Source organism: Protomyctophum bolini (assembly GCF_963924005.1).
Source record: "Protomyctophum bolini genome assembly, chromosome: 15".
In the NCBI taxonomy this organism is placed as follows: Eukaryota; Metazoa; Chordata; class Actinopteri; order Myctophiformes; family Myctophidae; genus Protomyctophum; species Protomyctophum bolini.
Window position 1 is genome coordinate 12106883 of NC_137876.1, and position 20316 is coordinate 12127198.

Here is a 20316-nt window from a genome sequence, read left to right on the forward strand (position 1 = left end):
CATGGAGAGAGTAAATAAAACTATGTGAAAAGGACATTTATTGTTCGCTGGCTGTTTTCTCAGTTTCATGACATTGTGGTATTAGCACTTTAATTTCTTTCTTTTTGGTTTTTTACAGAAGTGAGTGGTGCAACTCCGTGTGGGGGTCCCTGGAAGTTCCAGACCCACAGGACCACAGCCAGGGTGCCGGCTTGGTTCCGGCGAGCCGCCCCACATCCGAAACGGTAGATACATGAGAGAGTTACCATCTGGGGGTCCCTGGGGGGGTCCCCGGAACATCCAGACCCCCAGAAATGCGCCCAGGGGGCCGGGCCGATTCCGGCGAGCCGCCCCACGTCCGAAACGGTTGAGAAATGACAGAGTTACCGTGTGGGGGTCCCTCTACTGTACCCTCTACTGTACTGTCACACCCAAAATCATCATATACTATGTATACAGTTAATATGTGCATTATGTGTTTGTGTGTGTGTTACTGTAGGTTGCGCACAGGTGGTGAAAAACAACCATGCTATTTCCGTGCTCATACCCACCCACCCAGCCACCCACCCAGCCACATGCATAGCTCCGTAAGGGGAGACAGAACTAAAACAAACAATATGGTATTTCTTAATCATTTCACCGAAATGGTTTATAGCAAGACTATAGACATACAAATAACTCTGTCTGTCACTTATGTAACATAAGAGGATTAAGTGACTTAGACCAATTTGTGTTCGGACATAGGGCAAATTATTAATGGAGTAAGCAACTTACACAAATTTGTTTTGACGCATTGTACATCAAAATGTACCACGAAACTAGTAACTCAAGTTCTCAAATAAATATAGTGGAGTAAAAGTAAAATATTTGCCTCTGAGATGTAGTGGAGTAGACGTAAAAGTATTTGGAAACTGAAAATACTCAAGTAAAGTACAAATACCTCACAATTGTACGCAAGTTACTTTCCACCACTGGGTAGTGGGTACTGTACTAGGTGATCAGGGGGGTTCACACGGTACTGTACTAGTAGGTGATCAGGGGGGCTCACCTGGTACTGTACTAGTAGGTGATCAGGGGGTTCATCTGGTACTGTACTAGTAGGTGATCAGGGGGGCTCACCTGGTACTGTACTAGTAGGTGATCAGGGGGGCTCATTGGTACTGTACTAGTAGGTGATCAGGGGGGTTCACCTGGTACTGTACTAGTAGGTGATCAGGGGGGCTCACCTGGTACTGTACTAGTAGGTGATCAGGGGGGCTCACCTGGTACTGTACTAGTAGGTGATCAGGGGGTTCACCTGGTACTGTACTAGTAGGTGATCAGGGGGTTCATCTGGTACTATACTAGTAGGTGATCAGGGGGGTTCACTGGTACTGTACTAGTAGGTGATCAGGGGGGTTCACCTGGTACTGTACTAGTAGGTGATCAGGGGGTTCATCTGGTACTGTACTAGTAGGTGATCAGGGGGGTTCACTGGTACTGTACTAGTAGGTGATCAGGGGGGTTCATCTGGTACTGTACTAGTAGGTGATCAGGGGGGTTCATCTGGTACTGTACTAGTAGGTGATCAGGGGGGCTCACCTCACTGGTCCTGAAGATGAGTCTGTAGTTGTATTGCTGTCCGTGGTCCTTGTCCTCCTCCAGCTTCTCCCTGCGGAGGCTGACCGCCACCGGACCCAGAGCCTCGTCCACCCCAAAGTAGTTCCAGTGTTCTGGGAGAGACGGAGGAGACGTCATTAAGACCCATTCAAAACCCATTAAGGCCTGGAACGCGTCTGTGTCGCCTTTAGCTTTTAATCACCTAAACCATTATTTTAAACTTTAGCTGTTTAAATATAGCAGTATCTACAAGCTCATATATCTTCTATATATGTGCAAATCTTTCAATATATATTATTTCACAGCAAACGTTTTTAATTCATATGTTTGCTTCTGGGGTGTCCCTGGCCAATTACATATAATTTTTGGGGTCCTTGATATGAAATAGTAGAATCACTGACATAGAAACATAGGTTTTTCAGAAAACTGTCATGATTTAGATTAGAAGACATTCAATGTCTTCTAAATCATGACAGTTTTCGACTGGTCTCAGGTCTCAATGGGTTAAAGATAAAGACCTATGAGGTCGATTCCACAAATGCCAGAGGTTCTTCTCAAACGTGTGTGTGCTGCCTGAAATGACAGACATACATAGACCTATAGACTGATTCAGAAATGGGTCTCATGATCGCAGGCAACATATTTCCTGTAGGCGGAGACGACATATTCGCGGTTTCCCCACACCTCCTTCTACTACAGTGAATGGAAAAGTGGCTCATACCTCATACTTTAATGCTTAGTATGAGGTATAAAGTACAGCAGCCTTGTGTCCCTAAAACAGAAAGATTGGGTATTGGGTAAGACTGACGTTATGTATCTTTCAGGACCTTTCACTGCTTTGTCTCAACCATTACTACTGTATATGGCTCTGGTCTCAGCCACTGCGGTAGATATTTTGACATTCAGTTGTTTTGTTTTTTTAATGTTGCCACTACTGTTGGAGCAGCCATAAACTGCATCAACAGTGCCCCTTTTGGTCAACCAGCGGTATTGCAGCTGTGCGTACTCAAGACATACAGACAATATGCCTACATAATTGTGACAGGCCTACGGTGCTCTTACCCCTCAGGTAGAAGAACTTGCGGTAGTAGTAGGCCCCCAGGTCCACGTGCTCCACGATGTAGTGCTTGGCCTTGTCGCTGAGCGTGCTGGGGCCCTCCTTGGGGCCCTCCAGCACCGCCACCCCGGCGTTGGTGCAGTGGGAGCCGGCCGACGTCGACTCGTACGTGCTCCCGCCTTCCATCGAACTCAGGCTGCCCGAACTCCCGCTCCCTGGAGAGGGTTGTCAAGACAGTCGCCGTCATGAAACTTTAGTATTGACAATCAATTGCAGTACAAATTCATCGCAATGAATGATTGGATTGTGTGTGTTTATTTTGTGCATTTTTTTTTAAGATTTGTTTTTGGCTTTTCTGCCTTTATTGATAGGTTCAAGTGAAGATAGACAGGAAAGAGGAACGGAGAGAGACGGGGAGAGACATGCAGCAAAGGTCGTCATGAACGGGACTCGAACACACGACGCGCTGGCCTATATGTGGCAAGCGCCTGGAACGCTAGGCTAGCGGGCGCCCCTTTGTGTTTTTTTTTTTTTTGTTCCCTAAATTAACGCCCTACTTGATCATACTACAGCCTCACAAATAAGCGTCGAAAGTAGCAGATTTACAAGGTCAAAACGCCACGCGAGATCTGTTACTTTTGATACTTTGGAATTTGAATCGTGAAAAGTAACAGTTTCAGACATATGAGGTTTCCACCCGACAGAGAGGATAGAACTTTGGAAGATAATGAATCAAAAATGTTCTATTTATTTAAGCTTTGTCAACAAAAACTGCACAGGGCAGACATGACAAATAACATAATACAAAGAAATGACTTACAATGACAATGACCTGTACCAATAATAACCAACTTAAATAATGTACTAGGACCAAAACAGTGAAAACTAGAGTCCGCCTTTATAAGCACCTAGCAGCAATGTTTTGGACTTTGGAGCATGACCCACATTGACCCAGTGTGCCCTGCACCTGGCTTTTTACATTTTTAACATGAATGCTTTTCCACTCTTACTATGGCCAAAACAGGCCATGCATTTAAAAGATTCATACCAAAAAAACAGCTACGAGCTTGTAAGATTTTTGAAAAGCTGATCTTACATAATGTATTCATAAGGAAAAAAACTATTCTGACGATCATGCAAAAAAAACCAATCACGTATTAATGGCTATGGGGCCTACCGCCAGAGGCCGCCAGCCTGGAGGGCCCCCCGGCCCCGCCTCCCCCGATGCGCTGCCTGCCCGTGGTGCCGTCGGCGCCGATCTCGTTGCGGAAGCAGGGGCAGCTGAGCAGGATCTCGTTGCTCTGCTCCTCGCCGCCGCCCTCCGGCCCGGGGCTGTCCCTGGCGTTCAGCTCCTCCTGGCTGCCACCGGGGGAGCTGTAGGGCAGGCTGTGGGTGGACGAGAGCGTGGACGTGGCCGAGGCCTCGGCAGCGGCAGACGCCCCCGTGATGGTGTTCTTCTTCCTGCCGGCCGCCGTCTGCCGCGACTGGATGACCTGCAGGGATGGGATATAACCAGGGTTTAGACTGGATGACCTGCAGGGATGGGATATAACCAGGGTTTAGACTGGATGACCTGCAGGGATGGGATATAACCAGGGTTTAGACTGGATGACCTGCAGGGATGGGATATAACCAGGGTTTAGACTGGATGACCTGCAGGGATGGGATATAACCAGGGTTTAGACTGGATGACCTGCAAGGATGGGATATAACCAGGGTTTAGACCTGAGGACGATTCTACAAATGCCTTTCTGAAAAACCCTATGTTTCTATGTCAGTGGTTCTCAAGTTTTTCATGCCCAGACAAATTATCTGTATTTGGCCGTCGACCCCCATCTGAAAATATATTGTTCCAGGGACCCCCCAGAAGCAAAGATTTGAGTTAACGTCTGAAAGAATATATATTTAAAGATGTGCGACACGTTTTCAAGATTAAAAAAAAATAGCAGACCTACAAGTTCGTAGCACGGCTCTAATCACCTTAAAGCTATAACGCGTCCTCAGGTCTAAATGGGTTAAGTCGGCCAGAAACCTCCCATCTCGATGTTAACTTATTGTGTTTTTTTTCATGAATTAACATCCTACTACTTGCCTCAAAAGTAGCAGATCTACAAGCTCAAGCTGAGCTTGTAGATCTGCTACTTTGGCTGCTTTTGGATTTGAATCTTGAAGAGTAACAGATTTTGGACTTATATAGACAATATACTTTTTAAATGCGACTCCGAATTACATTTAATACCAATTGTATTTTACAACAACATTTACTCCGATTTAGGGTCAGTTTCAGGCAGGGAACATTGCATGGAATGTTTCTCCCACTCCATCTGCAGTGTGACTTGTGGTTAATTACAGCGAGTTCAGACACCACAGGATACCTGTGGTCAATCTAGGCCGCTTAACTAAAATGCGTCCAGGCAGTCTGTAGCTAATTCTCAAATCTCCCATACTATTCTTTTAGAACATTTCACAAACCTTCACCTTGCTTAAATGATGGCCTATATGTAACAGCATGTTACCAGAGGTGGCCAAGTGTAATGAAGAGCTGATTTAGGTAAAAGTTAAAATTTACTCAAAATATTACTTCCCAACTCCCACTGGTCTTAATGGGACATGGAGATAAGAGGTTTCTGCCCGACGACAGCAACGGTATGACCAAACAAACAAACACAAACCAACCTCATTGAGGTCGAATACCATGCTCTGCACGTCGTAGTGCGAGAATCCTTTCTGGCATATCCAGGCCTTGAGCGGGGGGCACGCCTCCTCCGAGCGGCCGTCCTCGGCGTCGGACCCCGCCCTGGGAGAGTCCGACTCGCCGCGGACGTGCCGAAGCTTCCGGAAGATAGACTCGCCCCCCGTCTCCGATTTCGACCGCCTCTTGGGCTTCTCCCGCTCTTTGGCCTTCGGGGGAGGCTGCCCGTCGGGTACGTCCTCCTGCCAATAAATAGGGCGACATTGGTTTGTTGTTGAAGATTAAATTGTCCCACAAATGATTGGGCTATAAACAAATACTTTTTTTGGCATTGAACGTTTGACTTTCAGCCTTTGTAGACAACTGTTGCACTGTTGCACATAATGACAACCTCAGCAAATGACAATAATCAAAATAAATAAGGTACTCTAATTTCTGGCCAAAAAAGATCCATTAATTTACTAATGGCATATATAAAAAGAAAAAGAAAACATAGAGGGGGGGGGGGGGGGGGGGGGGGGTAAGAAGTCATCACATCACATTTCAAGATGATAATACTCGGCACGTTTCTGGGGTGGGGGTGGCGGGGGCTTGGGCCAGGCACAAAAAAAGCTCTCTTCCTACACAAGCCATCGAAGGGATGGGCTGCGCGGGGGGGAGGAAAAAAAGATACCTAGCTGCTAGTTAATTTCCCATGTGTTTGTGTAAGTGTGTTCCTGGCATATCTCCCCAAGGTCACGTTGCCTCAAAGTCCTGCGTTATCATGGCGGGTTCAGTGGAAACGAACACGGCCCATAGTCTGAAGACACAACAACAGGAGTCAGGGAGGGTGGGGGTTGAGGTGGGGGGGGCAGAGGATCCTTTCTTATGTACTTAGTATGTACCAACTGTGACATGTACCTGCACATTGATGTACTGTATGTACTAACTGTGACAGGTACCTGCACATCGATGTACTGTATGTACTAACTGTGACATGTACCTGCACATCGATGTACTGTATGTACTAACTGTACCTGCACATCGATGTACTGTATGTACTAACTGTGACATGTACCTGCACATTGATGTATTGTATGTACTAACTGTGACATGTACCTGCACATCGATGTACTGTATGTACTAACTGTGACATGTACCTGCACATCGATGTACTGTATGTACTAACTGTGACATGTACCTGCACATCGATGTACTGTATGTACTAACTGTGACATGTACCTGCACATTGATGTACTGTATGTACTAACTGTGACATGTACCTGCACATCGATGTACTGTATGTACTAACTGTGACAGGTACCTGCACATCGATGTACTGTATGTACTAACTGTACCTGCACATCGGTGTACTGTATGTACTAACTGTGACATGTACCTGCACATTGATGTACTGTATGTACTAACTGTGACATGTACCTGCACATCGATGTACTGTATGTACTAACTGTGACATGTACCTGCACATCGATGTACTGTATGTACTAACTGTGACATGTACCTGCACATCCATGTACTGTATGTACTAACTGTGACATGTACCTGCACATCGATGTACTGTATGTACTAACTGTGACATGTACCTGCACATCGATGTACTGTATGTACTATCTGTGACATGTACCTGCACATCGATGTACTGTATGTACTAACTGTGACATGTACCTGCACATCCATGTACTGTATGTACTAACTGTGACATGTACCTGCACATTGATGTACTGTATGTACTAACTGTGACATGTACCTGCACATCGATGTACTGTATGTACTAACTGTGACATGTACCTGCACATCGATGTACTGTATGTACTAACTGTGACAATGTGACATGTACCTGCACATCGATGTACTGTATGTACTAACTGTGACATGTACCTGCACATCGATGTACTGTATGTACTAACTGTGACATGTACCTGCACATTGATGTACTGTATGTACTAACTGTGACATGTACCTGCACATCGATGTACTGTATGTACTAACTGTGACATGTACCTGCACATCGATGTACTGTATGTACTAACTGTGACATGTACCTGCACATTGATGTACTGTATGTACTAACTGTGACATGTACCTGCACATGGATGTACTGTATGTACTAACTGTACCTGCACATCGACGGTGGCTTGTTTGGTCCCGGCGACATTGAGCAGCTCCTCCAGCCTCTCGGGCGCCGGGCTCCTCTGGTCCACCTGCTCCCCCTGGTAGCCCTTCAGCATCTCGAAGAAGCTCTCTCCGTGCACGCCGGCGCCGTGCTGGTCGATGGAGGACGTGCTGCCGTACTCGCGGTGCAGCGGGGACCACTTGGTCCCCCCCGACGCGGAGCCCGGCCAGTCCTCGCCGCTGTCCCCGCCGCTGCCCTCCAGCTCGCAGAGGGTCATGTCGCTGTTGCTCCGCTGGCGAATGCGGCGCTGCCGCGGGTTCTTGTGCGCGGGGCCCCGGTGGTAGTCCCCGCAGCCGGGCGCCAGGTAGCGGCTGTCGGGGCTGTAGTTGTTGAACTGGGCCTGGGTTCTGTTCCTCAGCGTGTTGTGGATGTTGCGCAGCATGGACGAGTCCTGGGGACTGAGCATGTTGCCCAGCTTCACGTGGCCCGGTCCAACGGCGGGCCCCGCCGAGGCCTCGGGATCCAGCTTGGGATGCCACAAGGCCCCTCCAAAGTCCTTCCTCGGGGGCCAGTCGGCCACACGTGCCCGCACCCCCATTTTAGGGACTCCTGTGTGTCAGATATATGACAAATAACTTAACAAAATCTACATATTTAACATCTTTTATTTGATATTTTCCAAAAATAGCAGAAATAGCTGAGCTACACGCTTATAACATGCATTTTTCAACATGTAAACGAGTATGACGTTCATGCAAAATAATTGCACATCGTGCCGCATTGTGAGCTTGTAGATCGGCTATTTTCACTATACTTCTTAAATATTTGTTCTAATTCTTAACTTCTTAGATTTTTCTTTTATGAAGTTACTGAAAAAAAAACATTGGATTGTGGTTTAAATCATGTAAACATTAGCTTCTTTGGGAATGCTTTTTGAAAAATGTATAATTATAAACCAAATTTAGGAAACAAAAAATAAGGGCACCCATAACAATGTGTCCGTGACCCACAAACGGGTCCCGACCCAGTGTTTGGGACCCAGTGCTCTAACCTGGAGTCCCAGAGGGATGGACATTGTCGGGAACCCCTGCCCCGCCGTTGACGATGCGGAGGTGGCGGCTGGTGTAGAACTCGTCGGTGGCGGGGACCGACCCGCCGACCGTGCGCTCCATGGGCAGGTGGTGCTTCAGACTGGTCATGGAGGGCACCACTGCCAGCGGCTACAGGCGCTCAGCAGGCGGGCAGCATGGCCGCCTCCGGGGTGGTGGGACGCCGTTCCCTGAGTTTCATGAGCAGCCGGACCGTCAGGGGAAACAGGGTGCGGAGGAGGAGGAGGAGGGGGCCGCGGTCGGTCGGTGAGAGACCACCTCTTCAGTCTTCAAGCTTGCATGATGCTGCTGCCGCTACGTTTGGTGGAAACGTGATAAAAACCTTGGAAAAGCAAAAGAGACAAACTCTTGACTTAGAAAAGTCAAACTCAACAATGTTCTAAATAAAGCAGTGTTCCCCAAAATGTTGGTGTGATTATCACAATTTTGTGGTTTCTATGATTGGGGGGGGGGGGGGGGGAGACATAAGAAAGTGTGGGAACCACTGTTCTACAGGTACTCAACTTTCCCTGATTAGATAAGACAAAGTGTGGAAACGGACGGTAAACCCAGAACAAACAGACAGTCTTCAATAATCTAGCAGTTGGAGAGAAAAAAGCCTTTGTGTCATTCCAAGCCGGCTACCTGACACTTACAGCCTCCTAATGTATGCTCCGTCGCACCACAGTGTCTCACATGGCAGCATTGTGAGCTTGTAGGTCTGCTATTTACGGCACGCAACACCACAGTGCAACAAAGTATACATTAGGCTTAAGTAAGTGCCCTGTTACTATCTCCACAAGTCTAATTTACAACTCTCTCTTTCATTCCCAGAGGTAAACAATCAAGTCTGCTCTCTAGGGGTGCTACAGTTAATACAACTAATCAATTGTAAAAAAATATATATATAAATACTGTATATTCAATCATTTCATAAAATGTATTAATGATCAACCCCTATTTTGGGCAAGTCATTAATATAGGATTGCACTATATGCGTGACATATATTAGTAGGACTTTTTTGAGCACTGCTTCTCAATATTGGGTCCAGGGGACCATCAGGGGTCCCTTACTGGTCTGTACACTCGAGGCAAGTTGGTTCATCTCGGGTTTGATTCGTAGTCAGTCTCTCAGTTAAATTAACACTGAGGATTCTAAATTGTAGAAATGGGATCTCAGAGAAAAATGCTATCAAAAAGTGGTCCATGGCCTAATGCATAATTATTATCAAACTGTGCGTTGGTTTCTTGAAAGGAAATGGGTTGAGAATCACTGTTCTGGATCCCCACCAACCTGCCTGCAGAACAGAACTGTGACGGCTGTGGGTGTTTTTCCCTGATGACTTCCTCCGTCTCAGTGAAATGTCACTGACATGATCAATTTCAGATAAGGCTGCCTGCTGCTTTTCAAACCAATTTCAGCATAAGCATCAAGGGGGAACATGATGCTTAAACTTAATTTCCCCCTTAACCCTCACAACAACGATACCTTTGCCTCTAATCACTGCCAATTCCCCACTGAGTCAAAACATCTGCTAAGTGGATTTTGCTGAATGAAGTGAATTTAATGAACCTATTCAGGGGACTTGTTGTGTCATGACGTAATAGCCCAAATGGGGATGACAAGAGAGGAAATCACGAGGTTTGGATCTATCAATGAATCTCCGTCCTCTTCTCGTTGGCAGAGAGCTCTGGGGTTTCGTGCCATCGCCAAGCTAACTCTGGGCTTGTGACCCATCAGACGTCGCCTCGCGCGCGACTGGATCGCTGACGAGGGGGAGGGAGGGACGGATCCAAACACCAAGATGCGGTTTACTGGATCAAACGTCCCGAGCTGCACGTCAGCAAAGGGAGGGGAAAAGAACGAGAGCAAACAGTGCATCGTTGCTGAAACCTTGTATGTTCATATTTCATATATTCTTATATATTGTTTTTGTCAGGCAGAAAACTCCCATCTACTTTTTGTGTAGAAAAAAGTAGATGGGAAACCCTAACTTAACCCTAACCGCAAGCACGGCGCCACGCATGTCGGACCAACGCAATGTCGGAAGTGATTTCCGCATGTCGGACCTTGGGTGTGTCGGATCTGTGTGTGCATCGCATTTTAGCTTATTGTTTGTGCAACTACGATATATTGGATCCATTGGAAGACAGTTTCTTTTTTTTCCTTCCTTCTTTTTTTCTTTACACATTTGAAAAATATAGGTTTTTGGACATGCAAGGTTTCCACCCGACAGCGGGGACATCAAAAAGCCGGGGAGGCCTTTGAAAGTTGCCCGAGAAGTGGGTGATGTGTCTCTGCCTGGCAGATCGGGCCAATTTGGCAGAGGAGACACAGTGGGAGATTAAGGCTTCTTTCTCAGTCAGTCAGCCTTGGCTCTGTAGCTGTGATCACATTAGCCACTGGCTGTCAAAGCTCAAGCGCTGGAAGATCTACTCAGATTTTTGGTACATTAACTTTTAAGTAAAAGTAGCAATGCCACACAATGTAGAAATACTCTGTTAAACGTAAAAGTTAAAAAAAATTAAAAAAAAATCCTGTATTCAAACTTTGACTTGAGTGAAAGCACAAACATTTTGGGTCGTGTGGAAACCTTATATGTCCAAAACTTTTAGGGATTCAAATTCCAAAGTAGCAGAAGTAAAGCTTTGATGGGTTTCGACTCGAAAACTCCGCTCTTCAAACACTAACCTCCTAAAAAAGAACAAGTCCAACCTAGAACCTACATACCATGAGCGACCGGGCCTTCTCGGTCCAACCTAGAACCTACATACCATGAGCGACCGGGCCTTCTCGGTCCAACCTAGAACCTACATACCATGAGCGACCGGGCCTTCTCGGTCCAACCTAGAACCTACATACCATGAGCGACCGGGCCTTCTCGGTCCAACCTAGAACCTATACTACATACCATGAGCGACCGGGCCTTCTCGGTCCAACCTAGAACCTACATACCATGAGCGACCGGGCCTTCTCGGTCCAACCTAGAACCTACATACCATGAGCGACCGGGCCTTCTCGGTCCAACCTAGAACCAACATACCATGAGCGACCGGGCCTTCTCGGTCCAACCTAGAACCAACATACCATGAGCGACCGGGCCTTCTCGGTCCAACCTAGAACCTACATACCATGAGCGACCGGGCCTTCTCGGTCCAACCTAGAACCTACATACCATGAGCGACCGGGCCTTCTCGGTCCAACCTAGAACCTACATACCATGAGCGACCGGGCCTTCTCGGTCCAACCTAGAACCTACATACCATGAGCGACCGGGCCTTCTCGGTCCAACCTAGAACCTACATACCATGAGCGACCGGGCCTTCTCGGTCCAACCTAGAACCTACTACATACCATGAGCGACCGGGCCTTCTCGGTCCAACCTAGAACCTACATACCATGAGCGACCGGGCCTTCTCGGTCCAACCTAGAACCTACATACCATGAGCGACCGGGCCTTCTCGGTCCAACCTAGAACCTACATACCATGAGCGACCGGGCCTTCTCGGTCCAACCTAGAACCTACATACCATGAGCGACCGGGCCTTCTCGGTCCAACCTAGAACCTACATACCATGAGCGACCGGGCCTTCTCGGTCCAACCTAGAACCTACATACCATGAGCGACCGGGCCTTCTCGGTCCAACCTAGAACCTACATACCATGAGCGACCGGGCCTTCTCGGTCCAACCTAGAACCTACATACCATGAGCGACCGGGCCTTCTCGGTCCAACCTAGAACCTACATACCATGAGCGACCGGGCCTTCTCAGTCGCCCCTGAACTGTTGAAGGCCGTCCATGCTCACCTGATCGATTGGCCTTTTTACCTCTAGGCTTTATGCCATCATGTTTTAAATGTTTCAGTTTCTTTGATAATGGTGTGATTAATAAGTGCACTATAAATAAAATTCATTATTATTATCAAGCAACAAAAAAACACTAAAAGCTATGGAGATAGGAGGTTTCTGCCCGACAGCAATGATATGTGTTAAGTAAAAATAAACTGTAAAAGTAGTTTCCGAATTGCTATGAAAAATAGGGCATGATGTGTGTTTTGCAAATCTAAATCTACAAATGGGATACTAAATCCACCGTGTGGCGTGGTGGAGTAAGAAGCAACATGTTCTGGCCCTGGCTGTGATGTATAAAAGTGTCCATACTCAACTAAGTACGTTCACTTGAATAAATATACTTAGTTACTTTCTCAGCGTTGCCAGGCCGTGGCTGACTGTGATCACATTAGCCAGTGGCTGTCAGCGCTGTGACGGAGCCCTGGCAGCACAGTCACACACACAGTCAGCCACCAACCAGTCGCACAGTTAGACAGCTTCACACTCACACACACACTCACACACACACACACACACACACACACACACACACACAGACAGACACACACACACACACACGCAGAGCGGGGATTAGCAGACATCCATCCACACCGAAGGCAGATTCATTTACCTGCAAAAAAACTACACCGCTGAGTCATTGCTGTCGGGCAGAAACCTTCCATCTCCATTATTCCTCATAACCATACAGTAGTTTCTCACAAAAGTAGCAATAATAGCCGAGCTACAAGCTGAAAATAAACAAACTGGACATATGAGCTTTCCACCCAACAGCAACTATATTAAGTTAACCAGAGAGCCTTTTATCCTAACTCTTTTTGAGAGGAAACATAAGCCCTGTTACTTGTAAGGAAGTAGTTTGATTAACCACTTTGTTGTACACAGTGGTGGTGTGCCAAAAATAGCCAATCTATAAGCTCACAACACGCCCACGTTGTGATCTGCTATTTTCACTTTTTGGTTTTATAATCAAAAGTATCTCTGAATATTAACCCTAAATAGGACTGTATAGGACACCCACACTGTCAGGAACTTTAAAATAAAATGTTGCTCTTTATTTCGATGTTTCGGTCGTTAGACCTTCTTCAGGAGTCCTAACGACCCAAACGTCAAAACATGTTTTTCCTGACAGCGTGTGGGTCCTATTCTTTCTTTGTTCTCCCTTTTGATTATCCTACGCACCTTTCGAGGTGTGCGTCAGCCTTTTTCTACACAATCAAACGTTTGAAATAATGATGTGATACGTACATCTGAAGTCACAACGCTCAGCCCTAGCTTTGCTTTTAATCTTTTTCACATGCCAAGAGTGATTACAAGCTCCAGCGGAGAAATCAAACGGACGTGAACAGATGGAATGAGAGGAAACATAAGCCCCGGTACATTATAATATAGTAGTTCATGGTACCGTGCCATGACCGACCACATCAGACATCACGAGTAAGGAAGTATACAGTGCTTCATGGTACCGCGTGCCATGACTGACCACACAACATCACTAACACGCAGATGTCAGACAAGGCTAGAACAAAGGCTTGTACTCCTGCAGTTGTTGTGGCTGAGCTTCCGTACCTTTTACAATAGATTGAGTGTCCTCTGTCGTGAGACAAGCAGAACAAAACATGCTTGCTGTGATTCGTATTATGTGCGATTACACTGTGTATCCAACTGCCCTGAACTCATTTTCCGTGGTGCATATACGGCTTTGTCGAGCGTCTACTCTACACATACACAACTGGCATGTGCTGTGGGGAGGGAAGCCTGGCCGGGGAGAGGGCGTTGAGAGTCAGGCTGGGACGGCGGCACAGGTCCACTGGTCGGCAGGAGACGAATGCTCTATGAGTCTATGTCCTCCCGGTGGGGGCTCCTCACTGGCAGGTGAGTCGGTAGCATACAACAGCGGTGACTGACGACACACAGAAATGTGTGTGGGGAGGAATCACTTGGCATAACGACTAAATTGGGGAGAAAAAGGAGGGTAAAAAACACACCAAAAAAAGCGAAAATGGTTCTCAAAAAGGGGGGGTCCGACAGCCCCCATGGGTTCCCACAAAAATAACCTAACCCACAAAAATAGCTAATCTACAAGATCAAAATACGTAATGGCATGACTGAACCCACCAAGAGGACAACTTTGTGCTGAAGCAATGAAGTTAAAATAAAGCATACGTAAAAATCACGTTGTGGATTCATAATGGATCCGCCCTTATCCGCAGATGTTATACCAGGGTTAGATTTTTTATTTAACCAAAGTATGGCCCTCGTTTGCACACGTAGGATTCTATTCACATTTTATTCAAAAGCAGCTGTTGCTCCAATTAAGAACAGCTGCCCAAGGGAGGCATTTCTACCACTGAATGGGGTAAACTAGTATCCAAGTTTACAAGGTGACCCTGGGCTTTTATCGTCTCCATTAAATTCCTCGTTTGGCGCATGAAGTCCCTGGATGTGTGCGCGTTCATGGCACACCAATCTGCTAACAATGTAATTTAGGGAGTGTGTGGGGGAGGGGGTGTTTGATTAGGTCAACGTGAGCCACTCCTCCAACCCCGACAGGAGAGTGTGTTTCTTTATCTCTCTATGCTTCCTTCTTCTTTTCACATGTATGTGTCAGACATGTGGAGGCAGCTCCAGCACGTTGACTAATAGACAGAATCACTTCCTGAAAAATGAGTCTATCAGCACCCCTCCCACCCCCCACCCCCCTGCCCCGGAGGGCCTGTCAAGAGAGGCACATCCGCACAGACGGCCGGCGGGGCCGGTGATGTTACACACTCAAGAGCAGACAAAAATATCCATTATTGTGTGGTGTGTGGCGGCAATTAGGCTTAACCACGACGAGTCTGTGTGCTCAGCCAGAGGTATCACACAGTCACTCCTCTATGGTTAGGTTTTGCCTAACCGTGTTACAGGTGAATGAGTCACGTTGTGGGCGCCTGGCCAGCAACCCTGCAGACGGAAGGAAGCACGCTCTGATATTCAAGCCACTATGTGGATGACAGACTTCAGTCTAAGATGGATGAGTTGTGCTTACGAATGTGACCATGGGGGCCCAGCCTTAATATAAGGTAGCTCTCCTCCACCAAACAGACTACGACGGATTCCTACAGACTGGCAGTGCAATGAAGTCAGTTGGAAGGTGTGAGAATAATGAAAATAATGTTCCCCAATAATATCCATCCAATTGTCTTTTTTGGTGGATCCTGTTGGTACCAGAGTATGGTATCTTACTTGTTGCATCAAGAGGATCTTGATGAAATATTTGACACATTTGACACAAGCCCGATACTATCCGACGGTTCCCTATAGAGCTTGTGAAAGATTTTCAGTAACAGACGCTTTCACAACACAGGTTTGGAATCGCTGCCCCTGATAGGTCTGTCTTGGTTGTTCCTAAAACTCGCCTCGGGGTTCTTCCATGTGTATGTGTGTGTGTGTGTGTGTGTGTGTGTGTGTGTGTGTGTGTGTGTGTGTGTGTGTGTGCGCGTCTGCAGACACACACAGGGGTGTTGTCTCGTTTCCTCTGTAAATGTGGGCCTGCAAAGACCTTTCAGACTGATGAAGAGCTAAAAATAAGTTGGAAGTGGAACCTAGATTTAAATGGGAACTCAAGATATGATTGCACTGGCTTAACTTCAGAGAAAAGTCTACCATCAAAATAAACGAGACCCCAGGACCCTTTTGTGTTATCCTTTTAGCTTTTAATGCCTTACTGTATCGTGTGCCGTTTACATTTCAGACTAATAACGTATTCATTCAATCCATTCAATCAATTACAAAGTAAAAGTACCTGACAATAGCCGATCTACAAGCTCACATAGACCGCTTGTAGACCGGTAGATAGCTGAAGTAAAAACAGCTCTTAATTGGTTAATGCATGTTTTGTAATAATAATCTAAATCTCCAAAATAGGTACAGTAGTAACTAAAGCTGTCAAATAATTGTAGCGGAGTAACAAAATAAAGTCAAAGTACCTCAAAACTATACCCAAATACAGTACTTGAGTAAATCTACTTAGTTACTTCCCAGTGCTGAGGTCCACTAGGGGTCTGAGGTAAAAGACCCCCCCCCCCCTCCCTGTCTTGTTTCCAAAACGGAGAAGAGGGGCTGAATGTTGTCAGTAGCTGAGGACAAGTAGTGTTCCCAGAGTCCGGGACAAAGACAGCCGAGACACTGGGCCTACAAGCTGGTAATTACTGCTGGCCTGAATGGCGGCTGAGGAGCTGTTTGGACAGACACTCAGAGGCTTTTAAAAAGAGGCATCATTCCATCTCTCCCGTCCCGACGGGCGGGTCTCCCCATCTCCTCATCTCTCTCCCTGCCTCTATAAAGGGCTGACTCTGCACTGCAGGGCAGACACAAAGTCCCCTCTGTCCTGGCCTGGCCTGGCCTGGCCTTGCCTGGCCGGGGGAAGACTTGGGGCCCCCCTTTTGCAGCAGCAGCAGCAGTAGCACAGAGAAGGCTTTGATAATTGCCCAGGCCCGGGAATCTGGCTTATATAGGCCTGTTGTGTATGTAAGACCTGCCAAGAGGAACCTTAATGAATCAAAGACACACTGAGGGAGGAGGGGGGAGGAGGGGGGAGGAGGGAGGAGGAAGGAGGTTGGAGACATTGAGATGAAGGAAAAGCAAAAGAGAAAACATCTCCGGAGAGAAAGATAAAAGTGTGAGGAAAGCGAGTTCGTGGACTATAATGGGGGTGATATGATGAGGATCATGGGGTGAGAATATAAAGGACGGCCCAAGGCTCAGTTATACTCTCCGTCGCACGCCGGTGTTGCATGCCGTAAATAGCAGAAGTACAAGCTTGCGAGCTTGTAGATCTTCTATTTGCTGAGCACAACACAGGCACGTAACCAAGTTTGAATCAAGCTGTCTGTGGTGATAACTGACCCAGGAGGAGGACGGGGGAAATATTCTGCACCCTGAATAAGTGTGTTCATTCGTGTGAATCAGCACAGGCTTCTCTGCCGGCCATCCAGTGATGATTCAGTTGAGCTCTGGACCAACTAGTACATTTTGAGCAATTATCCTCAAGGACAAGGACAAGGTGGTAACCATCTGTGGTTTCCACCCGACAGAGACAATATAAGAATTGAAGAATTTCTTCTTTCTTGCTTTTGTGTGACGCTGTGGCGTGATCAAGTAGGGCATTAAGATATGGAGATAAGAGGTTTCTGCCTTGCAGCAACGATATAATGTCCGCTGGCCTCTTGGACCTGGGGCCAGAGACGAGGGCACGTCTACCCGACGCGACATCTGACGATACGATGCAAAAGACCAACCGCAGGTTGTGAAACTGCTGTTGTAATCCACTGACTCACCGCTGTGAAATCCCCCAGTCTATCTCACACTTAGACTGCACCTGGTAAGCAATATGACATAACTGGCGCACAATGAGATCTGCCACCGCGAAACAGGAAACTGTGTGTGTGTGTGTGTGTGTGTGTGTGTGTGTGTGTGTGTGTGTGTGTGTGTGTGTGTGTGTGTGAAGGGGGGGGGGGGGGTGACCTTGCATCAACAGCAGCAGCTAAAATGAAGAACCAGACTGTATGTAGCCAAAAATGTAAAATAAACGCCCCCGCAGCGAGCGAGCTAGCTGGGTCAATGGGTCACGCACGGGTCAGGGACAGAATTACACCTCTGCAGAAACATTGTGTAAGTGCAGGAAACTACACCACCACCACCACCCCTCTTTCTGTGCTGTGACCTGTGGGCTCCATTAATACAGTGCAATTATTTGTTGTAATTATTTCTGCATAAACACCAGAATAGTTTCCGACCCGTGCATCCGTCCGTGTGAATTAATCAGTTGAAAAATAGTGCAAATGGACGATCTACGTGCATTGCAAGCACGTGACGTGAGTGAGCTTGAGAGAGGTTGAAGTGAGGTCTCTCTTAACACGTCCAGTCCACTGCTATGGTGGAAGCACCACTCCAACTGCCCAAAACATCTCTCACACTTAGAAGCACTTGCCTCTCAACCACTCGCTATCCCTCTTCTCTGTCTTCCGTGCGTGCGTGCCTGCCTGCACAGCTGGGATGGGGAACTAGAGACCGGAAACCTGAAGATCTGACATCTTCAGAGTCAGACACAGACATTATCTGCTGGCAGGCAAACTATAGAGCCAGTGTCATTCCACCGCCAGTGCGCCGCGCCGGGCTCTACTCTGGAATTTCACGAATTTCATCAGCGGAGGATGTGAGGAACCTCTGAGCAACATGCGAGTAAATAAAGGCATGTTGAGGCGTATTCTGGAGAGGCGAGCGCGAGGTTGTTGTGTGTGACTGTTTGAGAGAAACCAAAGAGAACAAAACCTCCCAAGAATCTTCCTTCCTCGCCGCCACAACACTGACTTTGTTTTCTCGACCACATGAGAGTGAGTTTAGGGGGATGAGAATCTTTGGAAGAAGAAGCGCACCACAATAGACACTGATTGGGTGGAGAAATGCTCAGCTTGATCACACGCAATGTGAGGCAAACGCAACATGTAGACTGCAGCATATATATATGTCCAAAAATAACTATGACTTTTCAGGAAATGGGAAAAGGTACCCGTGTTCCAGGCAGATACATACAATGTACTTATAATATACAATACAACTAGTGACGATACTGTAGCCTACAATATAGTATACTATATACCAGTGGTTCTTAAAGTGAGTGTGAGAGAGTGTGTGTGTGTGTGTGTGTGTGTGTGTGTGTGTGTGTGTGTGTGTGTGTGTGTGTGTGTGTGTGCGCGCACACACACACAGATACAGCAACAGGGTGGTTGTGGGGGTCTCAGATGTAAAGAAGGGTGGGGGGGCTCAAAGGGTAAAAAAGGGTTTGTTTCCGTTTTCACTAAGCCTTGTTGTTGTGTACATTTGGTATACCACATAATATGTCTTTAAATGGCGTTAAAGAGCTACTTCCAGAGGATGGGAAGAAGAACTTGGTGTCAAATAGTTTTCTGAGTGATCGGCGAGGAGAGAGAGAGAGAGAGAGAGAGAGAAAGTACAGGCAGACATATTCCCTTTTAACCCGCCGTTCCAGACCGCTACAGACAGGCAGCCACCTCATTAGAATGTTTCACATTCCTCTCTTCAGGCACCAGCAGCAGTTCTCTTCCTCTCTGCTGCACTTTATACCACGCAGCTTCTAAACGTTGGGCAAGCCTCGAGTCGCCCAGCAGAAAAGACAAGCTGGGTATAAACATAGAAAGTTTCAAAATACAAGGCACTAAACCACCTCAAGCCTGCCGTCAACTGAATCATGACTTTATAAAGTTGTGGAATTATTGAGCAGACCATATCGGCGAGAGGCAAATTCTCACGCTGTACACAATAGTGGGTTCGGTTGCAAGTTTGTTATGAGGGAGTAGATCTGTCTATTAGGTTCTTGTTCTGGTAGCAATATCACAATGTAGAACTACTCTGTTAGAAAACTGCCTGTGTTCAAAAGCATTGGCATCAAAATGTACATATAAGTGCTAAAAGAAAAATACTCATTATGCAGATTCCAATTTCATAAGTTTGTTCAAAGGTTTTAAAATGTGTCAGAATCTTAGCCGAAAATAAGATATTCATGAGCTTGTAGATAGTATAATTGTAACAAGTGCAATACTTGACTTACATGTAGTGGAGTAGAAGTATAAAGTATCGAAAAACTCAAGTACTCAAGTGAAGTAAAAGTAGTACCTCCAAATCTTACTTAAGTACAGTACTTGAGTAAATGTACAGCAGTTACTTTCCAACACTGGTTATTAGCTTCCACTGCAGAGTGACTTGCGGTCTGGTTTTCCCCTGGACAAGGGAAGACCACCTAAGCATGGACAAGGGAAGACCACCTAAGCATGGACAAGGGAAGACCACCTAAGCTGTTGAGCGGCACAATTAGCTCTGTAGAGAGGAGTCGAGTGGCTGTGTTGGAGTGAGACGCAGACACTAGTTATGTCAAA

The 20316-nt window shown here is 46.7% G+C and overlaps 1 protein-coding gene across 2 annotated transcripts in view; it reads right to left on the reverse strand.

The window, feature by feature from the left end:
* Positions 1-20316, reverse strand: part of LOC308329572 (signal-induced proliferation-associated 1-like protein 1) — a 103439-nt gene that overhangs the window by 55687 nt on the left and 27436 nt on the right. For both annotated transcript variants that reach the window (XM_080783947.1, XM_080783948.1), the window contains exons 2-7: positions 8492-8871; positions 7445-8049; positions 5312-5569; positions 3813-4128; positions 2641-2850; positions 1561-1691 (exon numbers count right to left, since the gene is read on the reverse strand). In XM_080783947.1, coding sequence (XP_080640073.1) covers positions 1561-1691; positions 2641-2850; positions 3813-4128; positions 5312-5569; positions 7445-8049; positions 8492-8639 — 1668 coding nt within the window. In that variant the 5' untranslated portion in view covers positions 8640-8871. The remainder of the gene's footprint in view (positions 1-1560; positions 1692-2640; positions 2851-3812; positions 4129-5311; positions 5570-7444; positions 8050-8491; positions 8872-20316) is intronic.